The sequence below is a fragment of the Mycteria americana genome, chromosome 1 (genome assembly GCF_035582795.1).
Source record: "Mycteria americana isolate JAX WOST 10 ecotype Jacksonville Zoo and Gardens chromosome 1, USCA_MyAme_1.0, whole genome shotgun sequence".
Classification (NCBI taxonomy): Eukaryota; Metazoa; Chordata; class Aves; order Ciconiiformes; family Ciconiidae; genus Mycteria; species Mycteria americana.
This window is the reverse complement of record NC_134365.1, coordinates 191619251-191639777: the sequence shown is the minus strand read 5'-3', so window position 1 is coordinate 191639777 and position 20527 is coordinate 191619251. Positions and strand designations below refer to the sequence as shown.

Below are 20527 nucleotides of genomic sequence, written 5' to 3'. Positions count from 1 at the left end.
TTTCTTTCATGTATAAACAGAGTGATGTGGTATTTGCATTTCTAACCATACAGAGGAAGAATGTTTTACATTAAACAAACAAAACAATTTTCATTAAAATGCTCAGTCTTTCATTTAAATGTCATGAAAACATTTGTGTCTGTATTTGGGCCTGATCCTCTGTTCCTTATTTAATTCAGGCAATGTTTTACACAAGTGAGATCTGACCCACAGATTCTTGAAGTCTGTCAGACTTAGGGGGTAGCTTCAACTGCTTCTTCTCAAGAAGCTTTAGGCTGAAAAAGAAAAGCAGCTGAAGAAGAAGGAGTGATGGTGGAGAAGCTGGGACCTTACCTTGCGATGTACTAAACAAAGGACGCTTTTGGTATGCTGGCGTCTACAGTTAGTTATCTGCATTGCGATGAAGTTTGGCAGAAACTCCTATCAGAAATCTAATGGAGCCTGCCAGATATGCAGTGTCCAAAAAATGTTGGACATAGGCATAGACTCGCTGGAGCACTGACCAGCTGGAGTAGGCCAGGGGCTTTAGGAAGCATCCAGCTCCTGTGCAGGTGCTGAGTAGTTGCTTTCCACGTGCTAATGGTGGCTTGTGAATCCTGGATGAACTTGCAATAATGGTACGTGAGAACTTTTACTGCTCTACTGAGTAGCTGAAGCAAAATATAGTGCCTGAGGCATAACCTTTTCTTGTTCATGTCTTTGTGTGTTTTTATTGCATTTTCATATAAATCTTAAAAGCTATTTTTGTTTCTCGTTTGATTTAAGGCAGTCCTCTTCTGTCCTGAAGGAAGAAATCCAGGTGAAGAAACACCATGCCTTTGTTTAGTAAATCGCACAAAAATCCTGCTGAGATTGTGAAAATTCTGAAAGAAAACATGGCCATATTGGAAAAACAAGAAAAAAAGACAGACAAGGTATGAGGTAATGTTATAGAAGACCAATAAGGTTTTTATGCCGGGGAAACAATAGAATAAAGAGAATAAAATTGTGTTTGCCCTGGTTCTGCAAGCGCTTGCACATATAAGTAGCTTTGTGTTTGAATGGTCCTGCTGCAATCGGGGGGCTTTTGCAAAAGTAAAGTACAACAGATCTGCGGGCCAAAAAGAAAATGTTGAGATCCAGAAGCCTCAGCCAAAACAAAGGGTGATCTCCTACTACTTCAAATAGTAATGCATCTAACAAAACAGCTTGGAAGGCTATTTGAAAATTATTATACCATTAATTGTTTTAGCAGGGTAACAAATGAGACTGTCAATTAACGTGTAGGTACCCACAGAGCAAAACTTACTTCTGATGAACATTGTTCGCATAAAACAGCAAACCTGTATGTATTCAGGTGTATATAAAAGAGATCTCACTGTACTGATCCTTTCCAGTCTTCTGTGCGCTAGTGCTTCCTAAATGAGGTGCTCTACTTGTATTCTAATTATAGTGCTAGGTTTTGCTAATACTGTTGCTCTCCTCAGACCCGAGTTACTTTTGCCACTTTTCCAGTGACCAGTTGAGGAGATGCACCCCAGCATACAAAATACTCCCAATTACGAATTTGTGCTTACATAAAATAATTTAATTTTTTTTTTCATCTGAGACTCTGGCCCTCTATATATTACTGTAGTAGAAGTATATGATTTTAATTAACAACAAACTAATTTTAGCTTAAAACTGAATATCAGTGGAAACAGAAATAGCTGATAAGTGTCAATAACACGGTTTTCATGCAGCTGATGTTTGTGTGTGCATCTTGTGCTTCCCACACCTTGTGCAGGAGCCTGTATTAGAACAAACCCAACCCAAAAGGTAAGCACAGAGCCCTTCATGCCCTTAGTGAAATCCTCTTCAAACTTTTCGCTTCAAAGCAAGTAGCTCAGAATGTGTTAATTATGTAAGATCAGTCACACAGGGAGGCCTCTGGTATTTGATGTCTCATGCTGAAATACCTTTGGTTAACTGAAAAGCACTGAGAAAATTTGACTCTGAACTAAAACTTAAAATAAGTAACTAAATAAACCAACAGAGTCTGCCCTCCCCTGCTGAATTTGTCCTTCGGAGCCTGATTAAAGACGACATTCAAAGCAGAAGCTCTAGACTAGGGTTTATTTTCAATTTGCTTTGCAGCATGACTCCTCTGGGTTGTGGTTTTGAGGATTTTTGGCTTTGAGCTGGTTTGTTTATTTGGGTGTCAGTGGCAAAGGAGGAGAAATTCAGACTTCTTAGAAAATCGAGAACTCAATGTAAATTTTTCATAAAAGTCAGAACAGCTGGTGTGTGTTTTCCTCACAAAGCAAAAGATATGGGAGCGTTCCCCCAGCGTATTATGATGGAAACAGCTCGTGAATTTAATGACGATGCTTATTTTACAGCAGATCAGTTAAGACTTTCTGAGTAATGGGAAAAGGGGGGAGGACACAACTTGATAGATAGCATGCCTTTATACTTACAAGTGGCTTCTCTGCAATTATACATCCTTTCTGAGACACATTTCCATGTACACACATAATATACAGAAGTTTGCACTCCTTCTTTATGATGCTTTTTGTTATTCATAGAATAGGACCGACTCAGACTTTGACTGAACTCTATTGACTGTGCTAGCATCTGTCTTCTTAGATAAGGATTGAATTTGACCCAGTTCCTCCATGTGTCTTTTTTTTTTTTAAAACCTATTAATGTGTGTAGTGTTGCCATAATGCTTTTCAAACACTCTCAACTGAAAAATAGGCTAAATTTGAATGTTTGATTCTTACGTTTATTTTATGGGTGGGGTTTTTTGTTTGTTTGCTTGCATGGATGTATGTGTGCTTAAAGCTTTGCCATTTTTTCAGCTACATCCTGATGGCTGATAGACCACAGGTTGAGAAATGCCACCACACTTGGCTCCTCTTCCTCTGAAGTGCTCTTTCTGATATCTTCTTTTTAAAATTTTTTAAAAGAACATCTATTTTAAAGGAAGTACTGCAGCACTGGCAAATGAAATGTAACAATTGGAGGATTAAGTAGGGTAAATCAGAGCTGGAAAAGTGGACTAAAGCCTTCTTTATCAAGCATCCTCCTCTCTTCCAACATCTGAAATAAATAAGGTGTTCTTGTGATATACAATTGCTGACATCCTATTCAGGCTTTGATGTGGTGAAGAACGATTAATTACGTTTTATTACAGAATCCTGTAAATGCCATAAATAGTTAATCTTGGTCATGTAGAACCAAACTGTGCTTGAATTTAACGAGAAATACCTGTTCTGGAATTAACTAGAAAAGCAGGGAAGTATTTAAATACCTAGGAAATGAAGCCTTCAGAGCTTAGACTCTCTTCCTTCTTTCTGGCACGAACTCCTGTAGTAACCGGAGGATGCATATAAATCAGGAGCAAGAGGGGAGAAACCCTGATATCAAGTGGACAGATCTGTTGAACCTGAGGAAGAACGAACGGCATATGACACACTAGTCACACTGCTTCATTTATTACTGATATGCTGCCATGTCTTTTGTTGATGGATGTTGTAAAAGAACATTCATAGAAAGGACGCTTGACCCATCTCACAAAAAAAGGAGGACGACGTCCCGACTTATCGAAGTCTTGTGTTCAGCCGTTCAATCCGGTCAGCACAAAGCAGTGCAGGTGGCGTCCAGTATGTCACTGAAGGATGTCCTTGAACACATCACCCTCTCGCTGCTAACCAAACACCTTCGGGTGCGGCACGCGTGAGTCAGTGCCATCCGCGGCACGTACAGGTTTGGTAACATTTTCTAAACCCGCCCTGCAGCAAAAGCCTTCACAGTGTCACCGGCTTTTACTTTAGTACAGCGAATGGATCTGGGGTCAGTTGAAACTTGGCCTAATCTTTGCGCTTGGCCTAGAGGAGCTGAAAGATTTGCAGTTTCTGGCATAGCTGGTCCAAGACCAGCTGGTCTGACTTTGCTGGTCTGGCATAGCTTCCGTTTGTCACGGAAGATGAACCCAAGTGAGTTAGAGCTGGTTCAGGGTGCCGTGCGGAGTGTTCTCCTGGCAGGCAGAACTGCAGGCTGCAGCACCCTTAGAGTTCAGCAACATCGTGAAGCTAGATGTAAAATAACCTGAAGTGTCTAGCTTCTTCCCCTTTCACTTAAATATATCTAATGAGACTGTGCGGGTAGGTCACTGTAATCTGTCCTCTGTTTCATCTCCGTGTACTGTAACAAATTTGGTACTGTTCAGAAGGGTCAGGAGAGCAGCATTTTATTAAGGCTACAGTTAAAAGACTCTAAGACTTCTGGAACAAATATTTGTATCAATAAATCCTGCTTTTTTACATAGCACCAATGAAGCCATTTTCAGCTCCTGTTCACCTTGCTTGCTCCTGCGCTGATAAAGCAGCTGGGGACCAGTGTGTGAGATGAGGTGCATGCAGAGGACGTGGTGTGCACTCGCATGGAAGAACGGTTGCGTGACTACTGCGAACGCAAATACCCATGGATGTGATTCTGCAGCTGCCAAAGTCAGTTGCAAAATTGCCTTCGACTTCATTGCTGCACACGAAGGGAACGAGATAAGAAGGGCCTGGCACCCCTTCCTTCTAGCTCTGCATGTCCTGGGGTTTTGTGGAGCGTTTCACGTTTCAGCTTCCCCATTCTGCTAAGGCCTGTTACTGCTCTAGAGATGGGAGAAACTCCAGATACTATCAGGTGCTGGTGCCAAGAGTTTAAAACCTGTCTCTTCTGGTTGCTTTTTTTTCTTTTTAAGGACCTTACAACCTTTAGTCCTGTCTTAAGTGCAGGATTAACAGTGGGAAAGGAATTTATGTCCAGGTGGGGCAAACCTGTCTCTTCCATTTAATCATACAGCCTTTTAAAAGGCATTTCCCTGTTGTGCCTGCTTGGCCAAGTTGTCTTTGCCAGCTTCCTTGAGTACTAGGCCATAATATTTTGCTAAATGACAGAGTTCATGCCTCCTGATCCAAAATGTCTACAATTTCTTCCTATATATCCATTTAGCATGAAATTGTACCAAGAATAAGTCAGTTGGGATGGTCCTGAAGCTAGATAGATGTTGGATTCAGATTCTGCTAATGGCTCTTCTTGGGAGTCCTTACAGCTGCTTGTAGAGATAGTTGCATTGCCACTATTCTTTTAGGAGAAAATTTGGTTTGAATCACACAGTGCAAATATTTTTAAGCAGGACTGTAAGCTAAAACAAGACAAAGCCAAACCAAGGAGCCTTATGGTTTTGGTTGTAATGTATAGCGTGGAGTACTGGCAGTTCACTGAATAACACATTGGAGTATTTAACATCACGCTGGCAGGCATCTGTGTGTGTTAACTGTCTGCTGCTGTGCAAGACAGCAACAGTTTAGAAAGATATTTTTGCCCTGGAAATATGCTCGGTACACAAACAGAAGCTGTACAATCCTATTCGCCATATTCTTACGAACAATTGAGGATTTCCTGATCACTGTGCAGATGCCAGATGTCGGGCATCCTGTATTTTTCTTATGTATATTTGGTATCTGAGTTTGGAAAGGTGGAGAAAGTTCATGCAATCTGTTTCTTCTTCACTGTTATGGTTGGTCATAAATGTTACATTAACTCCCGGGATAAATAAAAGTAAGAATAAGCCCTTCTGACCTGTAACATATGTACATATGTGTGAAACTTCTAACCTGTTGGTAAAACAGAGGTAAAATAGAGGCAACCCACTGAAAGCCTTGAAAAGTTGATCTCCGACTGTTGAATATTCAAGGCCTGATACTTTTCCCCATATGGTTTTTGTAATCTTCCTTGGAGAGGAGTAAAAATGTGCATTGAATCTACATTGCATAACAGGAGATCCATCTCTCTGTCGCTCTGGCAAGCATAATAGGTGTGGATCATGAGCACTTAATATTGGCACTGTGACGATAAATGTGAAATTGCCATAAGTAGCGAAGGAGAGGGGAAGGGCAAGGTTTATAAGTAGAGCTAACTTTTATTAAGCCAGTTGGAATAGTGTCATGGTTTAACCCCAGCTGGCAACTAAGCACCACACAGCTGCTTGCTCACCCTCCCCGCCCCCCCCGTGGGATGGGGGAGAGACTCAGGAAAAAAAAAAGTAAAAGTGAGAAAACTTGTGGGTTGAGGTAAAGACAGTTTAATACGTAAAGCAAAAGCCGCACACACAAGCAAAGCAAAACAAGGAATTCATTCACTGCTTCCCATGGGCAGGCAGGTGTTCAGCCATCTCCAGGAAAGCAGGGCTCCATCACGCGTAACGGTTACGTGGGAAGACAAATGCCATTGCTCTGAACATCCCCCCCCTTTCTTCTTCTTCCCCAGCTTTATATGCTGAGCATGACACCATATGGTATGGAATAGCCCTTTGGTCAGTTGGGGTCAGCTGTCCCTGCTGTGCCCCCTCCCAACTTCTTGTGCACCTGGCAGAGCATGGGAAGCTGAAAAGTCCTTGATTTAGTATAAGCACTACTTAGCAACAACTAAAACATCCCTGAATTATCAACACTGTTTTCAGCACAAATCCAAAACATAGCCCCATATTAGCTACTATGTAGAAAATTAACTCTATCCCAGCCAAAACCAGCACAAATAGGTAGAAATTTAAGTTGCTGAAGTTGGGGACTCTTGATAAGGTATCTCTGTGGTGTGCTAATAGGGTTTTTCAAAAACTGCCTTCATGAAGTTTTGACTTCTGAAGCAGAAGATCTGCTTTGTTTATTTTGCTGTATCACACACAAGCAGTGTTGGAGATAAAACAGCTTAGCCTTTGAGTACGGAAAGTCTCAACTCATGTAATTATTGAAATAAAAATTCAGCTTTCTGCATGAACAACAGATAAGACCCTTGTTTTAGCCTTCCATGCTACTCTTTAAAATCTCTCTGGAAGATTTTAGAAGAACAGAAAAATTTTAAGACTTGGAGGATTTATTTGTAATCCCTTAATAAAAAAACCAAGAAACTCCTTATTGAACTGTCTTGTATAATTGTGGAATATAGAGAAAAATTTAACTGTTTTGCAGCATTCCTTAGTAGTGTTAAATTACTGCCCTAAGAGCATTGTCGTGCTTTTCAGCCCTCCTGTAGAGATCTGTCAAAAAAAAAAAAAAAAGATAAAACTCAGAAATTGTCTTCTAGACCTAGCAAAGCAAGTTAAACTGAAGAACCCAACATTAGCACTGTGGGCAAGGAATATCAACACTGAAGTATGGAAATATTTCAGTACAGGCATAGTAGTGTTACCCATTCTTTAATAAAGACCAGACCTTTGCAACAAAATGGGCTGGTCTTCATTATGCTGTGGAGAGGAGAGTCTTGAGATATTTCAGGGAAGATTTTTTTTTTTTTTCATATGGAATTTCAGGGAATAATGTCTTCATAAGCTCCTTTCTTTGTGTTATGATCCCATTAAGTCAACAATGACAAGACTTTGATCTATGAGGAAAACAAGCTTGAAACCAAGTATCTTCAACTCATAAAAGTTTCCAGCTCTCATTGTTGAAGCTGTTGGTAGGTTTGGAGAAACATGTCAATGGTGACAAACTCCCAACTTCGTAAGCAGGGGTGACTGAGCACATTTATAATTAACTTAGAGAAGTTATATAAGCTTATCTATGCTTTCACTTCTCAAGCTCCAAGGCTATTGTACATCATCTAGTCCAGTAGGGCTAGCAAGGTAGTCCAAGAATTGTTAGACTTCAACATTTACACAAAATGTTACATTTCAAAATGGACCCAGAAACCTCTTGTGGGTTGCTGGTCACTATAAACTATGCTCTGTGGATAAAGAGTTATTTCTTGTTGGAAATAGCTTCTTAGTCCTGTGTTGGGCCAAAGTAGAAAAGAAATGGCCGTCATTGAAAAAACTGCCTTCACTGCACATGTCGGTACGGGTTGTGGTCTCCTTCGCTCCCCTTACACAGCTATTGCAAATTAACCTTGTAACTCATTTGTGACTTACCCATGTACCCACCCTGAATTTTAGTGTTCTGCAGTGGAATTGGATCCTCCCAAGTTTAGACGGTGTGAACTGAGATGCTTGTAGACCAGAAACCTGTGAGTTGCTTTAGGAGGTCAAGATCCTGACGTCTGTGCAGTGACAGCAACGCAAACGTTGAATTGATGCATGTGCTGGAAATCAGCTTGCATTTCATCTTGTGCTTTGTTGTCCTTTGTCTGCAACTTTAACTGTCCAAAGTTCAGCGTATCCCACTTTTGACATTTGTATGTAATATACGTAAGCTGTTCTGTTTAGGATTCTGTGTTTAGTTATCTCCTCTCCCTCTTTTTTCCCTCTGCTCACACTGGCTTCTCTAAATATAATGGCATAAATTCAGTCATGATGTAAAGGACTCATAGCTAGAGAACAGAAAGAAAATATTCTGGAAGGAAGATTGTGCTTAATTGCAAGAACAAGACAAATGGCTTAAAGTGCTTAGATATTTTATGAAACCTTTTCTTTTGCTCTATAACTTCTGCTGAAGTGAGAGTTGCAGCACTTTGCTATTGTTGCTGTTGCCACTGATGGAGAATAAATAGCAGTATGGAAGTCATAATAGATTTTGGAGTGTCTATCAAGTCTCTCTTTTTTTGTCACTAAAATTCTGTTTGTGGCATTGTTGGGGGAAAGGGTGTCTTGCTGAGGTTTTTGTTGGTTTTGCAAATTTTCCTAAAGGGGGTCAGGACCAGTCTGGCTTCTTACGACAAGCTGTTCTGCAGCTATGTTTCTGTCATCTCGTATTTTCCATGTATTCAAGTGAATGCATTTGCTTTGTTGTTTGTTTTGGACAGATCTTGGGTCTTTGGATCTTGGAATGTGGTATTTGTTTTGGGTTTGGTTTTTTTTTTCCCCCCTCTGAGTCTTGAGCAAGTTTCCATCCCAGAAACAGTGCTTATGTACTTAGGGTATTATTCTAAAACTGCTGTAAGATTTAAGTGGAAATGTCAAAGTGGAGGGTAGAAGTGGCTGTTAATTTAAGAATCTGTGTGAGGGACAGGCACAGAAGAGCAGTCCTTAGGTTTGACCGGGCATAGCTTTTGGTGGCGGGTTGAATGTCAAACCACGGACTGTACAGAGGATATGAAGGGTGAGGAAGTTAAACACGAAATGTAAATTGCATGTAGAAAAGCTGAGAAGATGAGTGGATGGGATTGCAGATGATTAGAGAAATACAGCTGTGGTGCCCAGCTGTGCCCATCAACACCACGGTGTTCTGTAGTTTCATTTTCTCCTGCAGCACTTTATTTTTTGTCCTCGTTTTTGAGAATTAAACCTAAAGCTGCGTCTTGCAGACTTTTTTCTACATATCAGAAAGGACTACTTATACTTGAAAGGAAAGATATTAATTTTTTTTTTTAAACCACAGAATGCCAGAGATATTCACACCCTGCCCAGCAGAATGGGTGAAAAGCCAAAAGTGTATGGGTTTTTCCTTTGATATGAAAATATTTGTACAGCTCTTATAAAGATTTAGAGCTTTAGTTTCCAAGATAGCACCCCTGTTGTTAATCCCATCTGTACTCTGTGGGATATCTCTAGTGACATACCACTAACATTTGAGGTAAAAATAGGCTCTTTTGCTGAGCGACAGTAAGGAACAACGAGACTTCTGCTGTGGTTAAAGTTATCACGTAGTCATATTCATTTACACACCACTCATGCTGACCTGTCTCAACTAGCAGAAAACTGAGAGTAGGTACAAACAGATTGAGGGAGAACGTTTCTTTACGCTGTGCAAAATCAATGCTTGAATCTTCCAGGTAGATGCAATGTGAAAGTGGCTTTTCATTGTTTTTTTTAGGATTTCTAGACTTTTTCTAGGATTTTTATTCACTAATGTGAATAAAGTCTGTGATTTTAGTCAGTATTAAAGTGTTGGGAGATCAGTAGCAGTTGAGAGATGCCTCTCCAGAGCACTGGGGTGTTATGTTATGCAGATTGATGGGGTGGTATTTGAAAGCATGACATTTTTCCTTTCAGTTCATGTGAGAGATGTATTGAAATTATTGATCTGGCTTTGAACATCCATTAATGTGCAGTTAGCTTTTACAAATGACTCTTGGGTTTTCTGTGTGTGTCTTGATCCCCCCCCCAGCTAAGCTAACGAACCGCTAATTTCAAATAAATGTTTTGTAATACAGATGTGAAATGCTGTCCTATCTTCAGCATCTTTAACCATCTTGCCTGGAATTTTGCTGTCATTCTCAGCGTTGCTCTTAAACCTGTCCCTTACTTCCTTCCCACTCCCTGCCAAAAAATCCAACCAGCCTTGCTGTGGGTCACGTGTGTATTAAATATACCCCGACCCAGAAAGAGCCATTGCCTCCATAGCCCCATGGCTAGAGCAGGTGGGATGTAAAGCACACACGCACACATGTGAAAAAATAACGCCTTTGCTCCACAGAGTCTTTATTCATACAAAGTGGAGCAAACCTGGGAGGAGAGTGTGAGCCAGAGCTGCTGCGTTGCGGCCAGCGGTCGTTTCCCTTGGGAAGTGGGACGTTATCATACACGTCTGATTTAAACCTGCTGACTGCCACGAATGCCAAGCTATTACCTGTTATACGCATTTCTCTCTCATTTTCCTGTTGTAAGCTTTCTGGTCAAGATATTTTGTAAGGTAATTCCTGATTTGTCCTCTGCATTAGGTACCTGAAGCATTGCATGGAATTAGTATACACTAGATGGGAGCAGAAGATGAAAGAGTTATTTTAGTTTTCTTGGTGACAGCTGTGGAGCTTTACTAAAGCAAATCGTTTCATTTAATTAATTTCCCAACCTGCGACTGAAGTGCCGGTGCGTTCAGTAGGCAAATCCCTTGCGGAAGATGCTGGCTCAAACCACACATGATAAGGAGAAATAGGTGGTGGCAATGTAAAGCTGGCAGGGGTACAAGGATTTATTTGGGTTACCAGTAGAGGAGCCAGGACAGTCTGTCAGCAAGCAGTTGATGGGGAAGCAGCACAGCGGCCACTCTGCTGGCGGGAGGAGCTGGCCGGTTCAGTACCTCCATCTGGCACTTCTCGCCCCACATGTGTTGATGGAACCCACTGGGGAAGATGGGAGGAGCGATGGTGAAAGTGCTGCCGCTTCTGTGGGGCAGCGCCTGTCTCCAAACCCATAAAGGATGTTGCTGATGGCGTTGGTAATTGCACTCCTGCCCCTATTTTATGCCCGTGGTCTGTAAGTGATGGCATGCCGTGTTTAAATTGAATATATCTGTGTGCTTGTGTAGAACCTGCAGGATCCAGTATGGATGTTCCAGCCCCTGTGATTACATGAAATTATTACAACCATTTTACAACAGATAATGATCATTGTAGGTACGGTTAGAAGCTTTTGTTTTGAGCTGCTTGTCTTTTAAAATAAAACACTTTTTTTTTCTTTTCTGTTTTCTTTTTTTAAACAAAACCCTTATCTGCTGGTGAACAGGCATCGGAGGAAGTGTCAAAATCTCTGCAAGCAATGAAGGAAATTCTGTGTGGGACCACAGACAAGGAGCCACCTACAGAAATTGTGGCTCAGCTGGCGCAAGAGCTATATAACAGTGGCCTTCTGGTGACGCTTATTGCCAACCTGCAGCTGATAGATTTTGAGGTAGGTCAGCACCCGTAAACCTTTTCATCCCTTGGTCTCAGTGTTGTCAGTGAGTAGAGTTGTGTTTTTCTGAAGTCTAAATAATTTTATTGCATTCGAAACTGGTTTTCACATGCTAAAGAAAGTAGCTGCTGTAGATTGGTCAGTGTCCTGATAGACGTGCTCATGTACTGGAAGTAAATGCAATGCATCTGATTATTTTTTTTTATTAAAACAAAAACAATAAAGAAATATTGCCATGTGTATCCAAACAAGATAGGAAATGATGCTGAGAATACTGTCTATGACCGACCTTGTAAGCTGCAGTGATGAACCTCTTACTTTGGGATAGTGCAACTAAAGCCAACCACCATCTCTGAAGAGTGTCCAATTTAGAAGGGGTCTGGGGACATAGAATAAAAATAATTGGAAGCATGGTAAAATCTCATGTGAAAATGACTGAAAAGAATTAGGATGGTTTAGTTGAGAGAAGCGGAGTTGAAAAAGGTGTTAAAAAGTGACAACAGGTGGCAAGGTAAATTGGGTTGCCCCCACTTAATTCTTTGGATTAAAAGAAGAAAGGAATATAACTCTGTTGCCAACAGAAAGATTAATGTGAATATATATGTGTATATATATTATTTAATTTTATATATTTATATATAAAATCATATATTCCATGGAACTCCTTGCCAGTTTTGTTGTTAAAGCCAAAAATTTGGTAGACAACTACTAAGACAACTGAACTTGCTTATAAATAAAGAGAAGAAGAGTTACGATAGAAGAGAACGCAGTAAGTCAGGATAAATACAAACCCTTTTAATTGACCTTTGACTGGTAGGGACTGGGAAGAAACTTTGTCACTGGCAGGTCATTATAGTATTCCTGTGGTCTACGGTCAGCCAGGATAGTGGTCCCCAGGGACTGTTGTTATGAGTCCTGTGATTTCTGTGGCTCCTGGGCGCTGGTGAATCATCACAAGTGTCCGAGCATCTCCAAGCAGTGAGAAATCCCCAGCTACCAGGAACCAAACCTCCGCTGCTGATGTCTGAAGCAGGAGCAGTACCCAACGTATAGGGCAGGGCAGCCGCTGAATTTAAAAATCAGTTCCCCGGAGAGATCGTCTGATACTCTCAGAGCCACCTTTTGTGGGAGTTACATTCTTGTGGAAGTTTTCTCCCCTTATTGAAGTTATATGTTGTTACTATACTTTTCTTTCCATTTTGTAAATGAATGAAAGGGAGGAATGATGGGAGATTTATGTTTTCTATTTCCCCCTCTTTCCACCCACCCCCAGCAAAGCCAGGATTCAAGGGACTTATTTATTTATTTTGTATTAATTTTTGAAAATGTTGTTAGTGGAGTTCTCTCATTCTTCCTCAGGTCTTAAGTTCAGGAGATTTTTTTAAAATGCTAGAATTTATTGAGATATTTTAATTTTTCTTCTCCCTGACACCCCTGGTTAGCATTAAATGTCTTAATTACAAAAAAAACCCCCAAACCAACAACCCCAAACCCTAAAAATCCACTAATTTATTTGTTTGTTTTTAAGAAAAAAGGAGAGGGGGGAGGAGAAGATACTGTTAGCAAATACACCACAGAAGGGAAACTACTGCATTTTTTTAGTTACCTGACAGTCTGTATAGCTTTTGTTGGACAAAAAATTCTGTATGGACATATTGAACCCACAGTCTTCAAATGCAAGCACTGAATGAAATACCTAATCTGTTGCTGAATTACTGTTATTACAAACAATTCTAATAACTCTTATTGCAAAGCAGATTTTTCCATGACAAAACCTTTTCAACCATTTAGCAAAGCTGTTATACATACTCTTCTAGCAAAACAGTAGAAACGGAATGTCATTGAACAAGAGGATAGTAAGAGCATGTGCTGCTTTGTCTTCATATTCCCATTGGCTTTTTCAGTTTATCACCTTTTCTGCTTCCATTTTGGTACATTGGTAGCCACAGTTGGCATTTAGGTTTCTTTGTTGAACAAGCAATTTCATCACTTTGTAACATGCAAATTAATTTTTTGGTCCGTATGTAATGGTAGAAAGCAAAATCATAAATTACTTGAAAATCTGATTTCTGAAGGGAATAATGTTTATGTAGGTTACTTTGTTTTGTGCTGACTCCCTGTGTTCTCCTAACCAACCCTGCTGCCCACTTTGATCCCAGTTTTGCACAGCTGTACTCGCCTTTGAAGATGTGTTTTCAAGGACGTCATGAAACTTGATGGTTGTTTAGAGGAGCGAGACCAGAGTTAATGCCCCCACCGAGAAAAAGGCAGAAGGGCAGACTGGAGTCCTGTCTCATTTGTGTTTCATCTGCCAGTACACTTACAGCACGCGTGGCTGGGGGCGGGCATGCACGTAGGGGAGAGCTGCACACGTCCATCACACGTCTATAGACAACACAGGTTTATTGCTTCTGCCACTCAGGAAACAAGATATAATTTTGGTGATGATATTGTTATGAAGCACTAAAGTTGGGTTTGGGCAGGAGCCCAGAATCAAGATCAGACTGGATTTTTGGAAGTTTAAAATATGAAATTTATTGTTGAACTTTGAAGAACTGAGGAAAGTGTGCATACAGAAAAAGTCAACTAAAAAAATAGATGTTACTAACTGCATTTAAGCCTAAAGGTTCACAAGCTGTAAAGCCACTAAAAGAGGCAGTAAATAGGCACAAGCCCAGGACTAGTGACGTTAGAAGCTTTCCCTTACTTTGTCTTGAAACAAGAGCTAAATTATGGTATAGATATCATGCAATTTGTTATTTATATAATGGCATCCTTTGCAGTTTTTTTGTTTGTCTAGCCACTTTCTCTCCATGCTGCATTATCTTGTGCTTCAGTGGCCATATGTATTTCATTATAAGGCAAAACTGAATCGCAGATCCAAGTAAGAAGTGTTGCAAAAGTATTCCTACAATTTTTATAGATGTCTGGTGGTGAGGGAAGTCTGCCTTGCTTCCCTCCTATCTGCCTCCATTCCCTCCAGGAGAACACAGAGAGACCAACTTCCCTGGCTTTCACCGTTGCTGGTCTCTAGAAAATTGGATATAATTGGATATATATCTATCTCCTCTCTGAGATATATATATATAGAGAGAGATATATGCTCTCTACTATTGGATATAATGCTGCAGTGCACCTAATATCAAGTAACTAATATAAAATTTGGCATAGCAGAGAGGATCACTTAATTTTTGGCCATTTTCACCTTGCCCTTTCAACAGCTCTTCTCTGTCTGGATTGTTTTCTTCTTGGAGTAACTGCTGAAGCTGCTGGGGATCACGGGATTCCAGACATACGTTACGAGTGTTGTAAAGATAGAGGAGAATGGGATGACTTGATAAAGAATTAGCCTAATTAAGAGAATGTCCAAGGGTGAGAAGTGTTGCAGACAAAGGCAGATGGACTGGCCTGCTCTGATTTGATTCTCCTGTTTAATTCCCCGAGTCCCCAAGTCTCCAAGCCAGCTGGGTTGGAACGAATAGGAAAGCAGAATATTTTGGCGTTTCTCAGCAGTGATTTATTTGTAGAGGTGAAACCAGGGAATTTCCCTCTGTGTGAAACTATCTGCTCCTTGGCTTCAAACGTTAAATAAGTTCTCCGCCAAGGAATGTTTGTCCTCTCGAGACAGATCAATGAGCATGTAGAGATTATAAGTAACCTTTTGCTTTAGCTCGCCCTGTGCATAGTGACCCGCTGTTGACTCAGTGCCTTGGTTACTGGTCATTAGTGCAGCAGTCTCCCCCTTCCATTAATTTCACAAATCAATTTGTCTCCTGTGGCCAGGGGAGAAAGCGGTGGGGGAGGAAGAGGACTTCTAATGCAAGATGTATTGGCAAACCCTGTGGCTGAATAGAACATAATTTGGAAGGGCCTTCTGAAAAGCTGTTTGCACAGGGAAGCATTCGAAGACAAAACGTGATTGTGCAGATGTGTGTATACAGGAGAACATTAGGATGAAGTGAAGGATCTTAGTTGTGACTGAAGCAGAAACATGTATGTGATGCAGTCTTTCTATCGGTAGTAATTATTTCATTCTTCATGGTGAAATAATGGGCACAGTTTTAAATTTAACCCCGATTTTCAAAAGTGCAATCACACGTGGCCTAGATTGCGTTTGACTAATGAAAAGCTTTAGCTTTGTAAGTCTAAGCTGTGGGGTGGTGTACTTGGTACTAGCTTGACAACTTAGATTTGGAGGCTGTGGGAGCAATAGTACACACTGCAAAAACACATTTGGCTCATAGTAGTGGCTTGCTTTTTTGGTACTTTAATGTTGCTATTTAAGATAGCCAGGGACTTGCTTGACAGAATAAGAGGGATGCGCATCTTCGTTTAGAAAGAGAGAGGTGTAAATGGGAGTGGGGGGACTGGTAGTCTTCAGAGCCACCCGATGGAGGAAGCCTTCTTGTGGCGTTGAAGAAGCAGCAAGTATGAGGTGGTAGGACTGTGGAGAGCCCAAAAAAGAGACTGACTTGTTTTGTTTTCAGTTTCATTTCTACTTTAAATAGAGATTATAGTAAATGGTCATTTGTTCATGTTTTTCCAGTTGAAGATGTATTTTGCTTCTTTAACAGGGCAAAAAGGACGTTTCCCAGATATTTAACAACATCTTGAGAAGACAAATTGGCACACGCAGCCCTACTGTGGAATACATTAGTGCCCATCCACATATCCTATTCATGCTTCTAAAAGGGTGGGTGCTTTAATTTGATTTTCATTAAAGAGCATTGCCTGGAACATGCTGGCATTGCAGTTGATCTACTTTCTCACTTTTCGTTTAAAAAAAAAAAAAAAAAGGATTTTCAGATTTTGTTCCAGATTCCTTATTTTGTTTCTTTCATATTTACTTTCTACTCAACTGTATACTTTTTAATGACTGGATTATTTTATTTGGCTGTTATTTCTTCATCAAACTTCATGTTGGAATAATTATGTGCTGATTATTTTTCACTGCTGCCCATGTGACATGTACTTCAGTTCTTGCCCTAAACTCTGGTGTAGATTTGACAACAACTGCTGAGTTTCATTTAGACTTTTTTGCATTGCAGGAGTGACTTATAGTGCTGTCTGTAAATAACTGGAGTCAAATGCTGGACCACCATGTGGTAAAACAGAGAGAAGCAAAAATGCATAAAAAGAATAGTTGTGTCTGTGGGGCGGACTTCTTCAATGCTTGTAGCCACATGTGAACTTCACTTTTAAATTAATTCAGTAATGAACTCTATGACTTTCAGCATTAAATCTTTTTTTTTTTTTTGTCTTTTAACCTTTGAGGGAGTCAGTGCTCAGTTGTAACCCGGTGGTCCCCAAGGTAAGCTGGCCAAGGAGGGGGAGTAGAGTGCTATGTGGAGAGGACATCAGCTGTAGTTGCATTCAGGAGTGCACGAGTGTTGGCCTAAAACTCTTGAAGTTTCTGTCCCCTTTACTTTTGGCCAAAAGCACCTTCTGTTCAGTGAGAAGCTTTGCTCTTCCAGCCCTTTAAGTCTACTGTTTTCTGCTGTTTTCTGAGGTTTTCTAAACCACAGGAGCCAAAGAAGCCAAAACTTCAGGATTTTTTTTATTTTTTTCCCTAAGGAAAGGAGAATATATTAGATTATAGGGATTAAAGAACTGATGTAGGAATAAGCGCATTTATTAGCTGATCAGTATGAAACAACATGGACTCTCATAGTAGTTGTATGGTCACACTAGCAACAGCCATTCAAAAACATGATATAAGCCTTTTAAACTAATGGTTCTTAAGATAATGAATTTTTTAAATGTCTTCCTTGCTCTTGAGGCTTAAGATTTGTATTTTTACCATTTGCTCCACAGCCAGATTTAGGAAAATACTTAAGCACCATCTAAGGTTTGTGCATGACAAGGCTGCAGCCTCAAGGGTAAAATTCCCTTCAGCCTCCCCCCTCTCCCAGGGGCAGACCCGAGTTAGGAGAGGAATAGGCACAGGAGTCCTCTCAAATAGTTATTTCCTTCAAAACTGGCCACATTCCAGCACAGCTGAGCAGGGAAAAAAGTAACTGAGAGAACTAGTCAGTACCAGGGATTTCAAGAACTGTGAGCTTGTAGTTGAACGTGGTGGCAAAGCTCTTGGTTGCTGCGATAGGAGGAGGTGTGGACTCGCTGCCTTCCTCGAAGGCAGGGTGGAGGGGAGCCCAGGCAGGTGCCTGGGCTGAGCTAGGTCTTGCTCTTACAGGTATAGTGATTTGTCATGATTTAGCTTTAATTTTGAAACTCTTGACTTGTTTTGTGTTACCAAACGCCAGCTTCCTCAGAAAGGAAACCAGTAAGTTGCTTAAATGGATTTTGGTTTCATTTGTTCATTAAAATTCACCATTTCTATAAACCTCAAACTAGTTGTTTCAGGAAGTGATGATAATTCCCTCAGTCGTTGTTAAGTTGTACAACTGTTTTCAATTTCATATATAGATACAATCATTTTCTTCCCTCTTCTCTGTCTTTGCTTTTGCGATCTCCTTCTCACTTTTTCACTCATTTTGTTTTTGCACGTTGCGCATGTATCGCTACCATATGTCTGGGCTTTATTTAAAGCTAAAAAATATTTTTGGATCATGTCCCAGATATTCTTTGGCATCTGTAACAACCAGGAATATTAAGATGATCATAAAGATTTTGTTATGCCTATGTACTGCTGACAGACATTTTGCTGTAGGTGATCTGAGCCAGTGGATGTATGTAAATGGCATCACTGAGGTGCTTTTTTGGAGATTGCCGCTGCGTGCGGCAGCATGTCCGTGTTAGTTTGGTCCTCAGGCTCCTTGTTCTTGATTTCTCAGCTATCTCTCCGCAGCACTGCACTGTATCAGAACTGCCATTTCTGGAGTTTCTCGTTAGAAAGTGCTGTTGAATTCATCAGCAGCAGTCCAGAAGACAGTCCTGTCCAGCCCTGATGCTATCTGAGCAGCTGCTGCAGAACAGCGTAATGATGTCAAACACAATGCTGTCTTACCAGCCTATGTACTGCTGCCAGGACTGTCTAAAAACGATACTTAAAATATGTGCCTAAAGCAAGGGTAGGGCCCCAAACATGCGGCTTGCTGCGTGCGGGCGGAGTGCGGTGCTTGTGTGCAGTCAGCTCTGAGACTGGGAAACACGCACTTCATGTGAGACACCACCACTTGAAAAGTGACTTAAGGATGAAGTTAAATGAAATATATGATATCAAAATCTGCTTAAAGGAAAGGAAAGTGGATTTGGCTAGCTCGTACCGTTCAGTGTTTGTTATATGACATTATTTGGAGGGGAAAAAAAAAAATTTCGGCCATGACTATAAAAGAAACAGCCTGGGACTATTGTGAAGGCTTGTCATTGTTCTACTCATATGGGATGCAAAATTTCCCAACAGCATCAACAAAAGGTTGCTTTTTCATTGCATAATGTGAGCTCTGTGGAGTGGGAAGGATCCTGAATCAGAGGTCCCGCCCAGTGTTTCCTGCCTAATACTCCGGCGACGCTGCCAGCCTGAGATAACTGTTCTTACCTTTTAGGCTTCATTTTACTTGCTGGCTACTTCCTTCCAGCTTCTCAGCTTCAGAAAAACATACAGCACATAGTTCACTACTTTTTTTTTCTTTTTTCTTGTTTTTGTAGGTTAATTGACCTTTCTGCTGCATGAGGACTTGCTTTAATAGTATCTTATTTTCTGTGTGTGCAGGCTTTGTGTATGAATAGGATTTCAAATGAATACAATGTTTGGTGTATATAGCGTACTGAATATATTTGGGCCAAATTTTTCTCTGGTGTCAGCATATTGCATTAGCCCAGAAATAACATTGATCCTCTGTAATTTAAAACATTTTCCTTCTACTACCATGACTGTAGAGGACTTGAAGTTTGTGGCACTTGCATTGTTTCTCACAAGTGAGAAATTTATAAGCTCCTTTGTGAATATATATCATGCCACATGCTATCTAATGTACTCAGTCACTGCCCCAATCTGTTTTGTGATAATCTCTTCATATCACAGTGCGGTTAAAGCTTTAATGGTATATCGGCTAAAGTTGCAGAATTCCCCTTGAGTTTATCCAAGGATAAACTCCTTATCCAAGGATAGACTCAAGCTATAGAAGTTAGTGTAAAATCAGATCAGAATATAGCTGTTTGTCAAGGCCTTGTGTCTCCCAGGCTCGATGCCTTCCTAATGTCCTCCCTGTGCTCCTTACCTTGTACCGTCTTCTGTACTAGCCACACAAGTATGATTCCCTTTGTGCTGAGATGCGTCTCTGCTCTTAGTCTTGCCTCTTGCAGCCTCCACAATAAGTATTTTGAAATATTTCAAGTCCATTATTTCCTTTTCTGGATGCCCCTGGTAACCAGTATGTAGGAGTTTCTTTAGGTTGTAAGTTCATCCGAACAAAGAAGAACTCTATTTTTTTTCTGCTGCAGGAGTACGTCAGCATAGAGCACTAATTGCTCGTTAGAAGTGATTTTGAAGCACATCTCTATCATTCCCGCCTAGTGCCTTTGCATGTAAGTGTGGGTGCAGAGAACATGCCAGTTATGACCAGGCAGTCTGTAAACTTCTTCCAGGCATATTCCAGGAGCCAAACCCAACTTCCCTTGCTTATGTGAACAGCCAAAGGTCCATAACCCACTTCCAGATAATGGAGCATTTGACTAAGAATGATTCTGTTGATACTTGTGTTTTAAAAAGTTATTGTGCTGGAAACAATGTAATTTGCTTTTATTCCAACCAAAATATTCCGTAGCCAACTATTAAATATTTTCCTGGCTGCACTCCTAGGAGCAACTCCGCCTCTTTTTGCTTGAAAATTAGTATTCCTGTTAATGGAGTTGAGGAGAGGTACGCCTCAACGGAAAACATCAGCAAATCTCCGTTGTCTAAAGAGTTATAAATTCATGTTTGCAAACATTTCCCAAAAGGAAACAAATAGGGGCTTGAGTGCCTGCATTTCCTTGAGGGTGGGAAGTTTCATTTGCCTGTTTGGA

The 20527-nt window shown here is 40.6% G+C and overlaps 1 protein-coding gene across 8 annotated transcripts in view; it reads left to right on the top strand.

The window, feature by feature from the left end:
* CAB39L (calcium binding protein 39 like) overlaps positions 1 to 20527 on the top strand; it is a 63610-nt gene that overhangs the window by 26441 nt on the left and 16642 nt on the right. For 6 of the 8 annotated variants that reach the window (XM_075489765.1, XM_075489773.1, XM_075489760.1 and 3 more), the window contains 3 exons: positions 766 to 914; positions 11393 to 11557; positions 16135 to 16253. In XM_075489765.1, coding sequence (XP_075345880.1) covers positions 813 to 914; positions 11393 to 11557; positions 16135 to 16253 — 386 coding nt within the window. In that variant the 5' untranslated portion in view covers positions 766 to 812. Of the gene's footprint in view, positions 1 to 765; positions 922 to 1721; positions 1798 to 11392; positions 11558 to 16134; positions 16254 to 20527 lie in introns of those variants that run through there. The other 2 variants (XM_075489788.1, XM_075489790.1) reach the window with 2 other exon arrangements.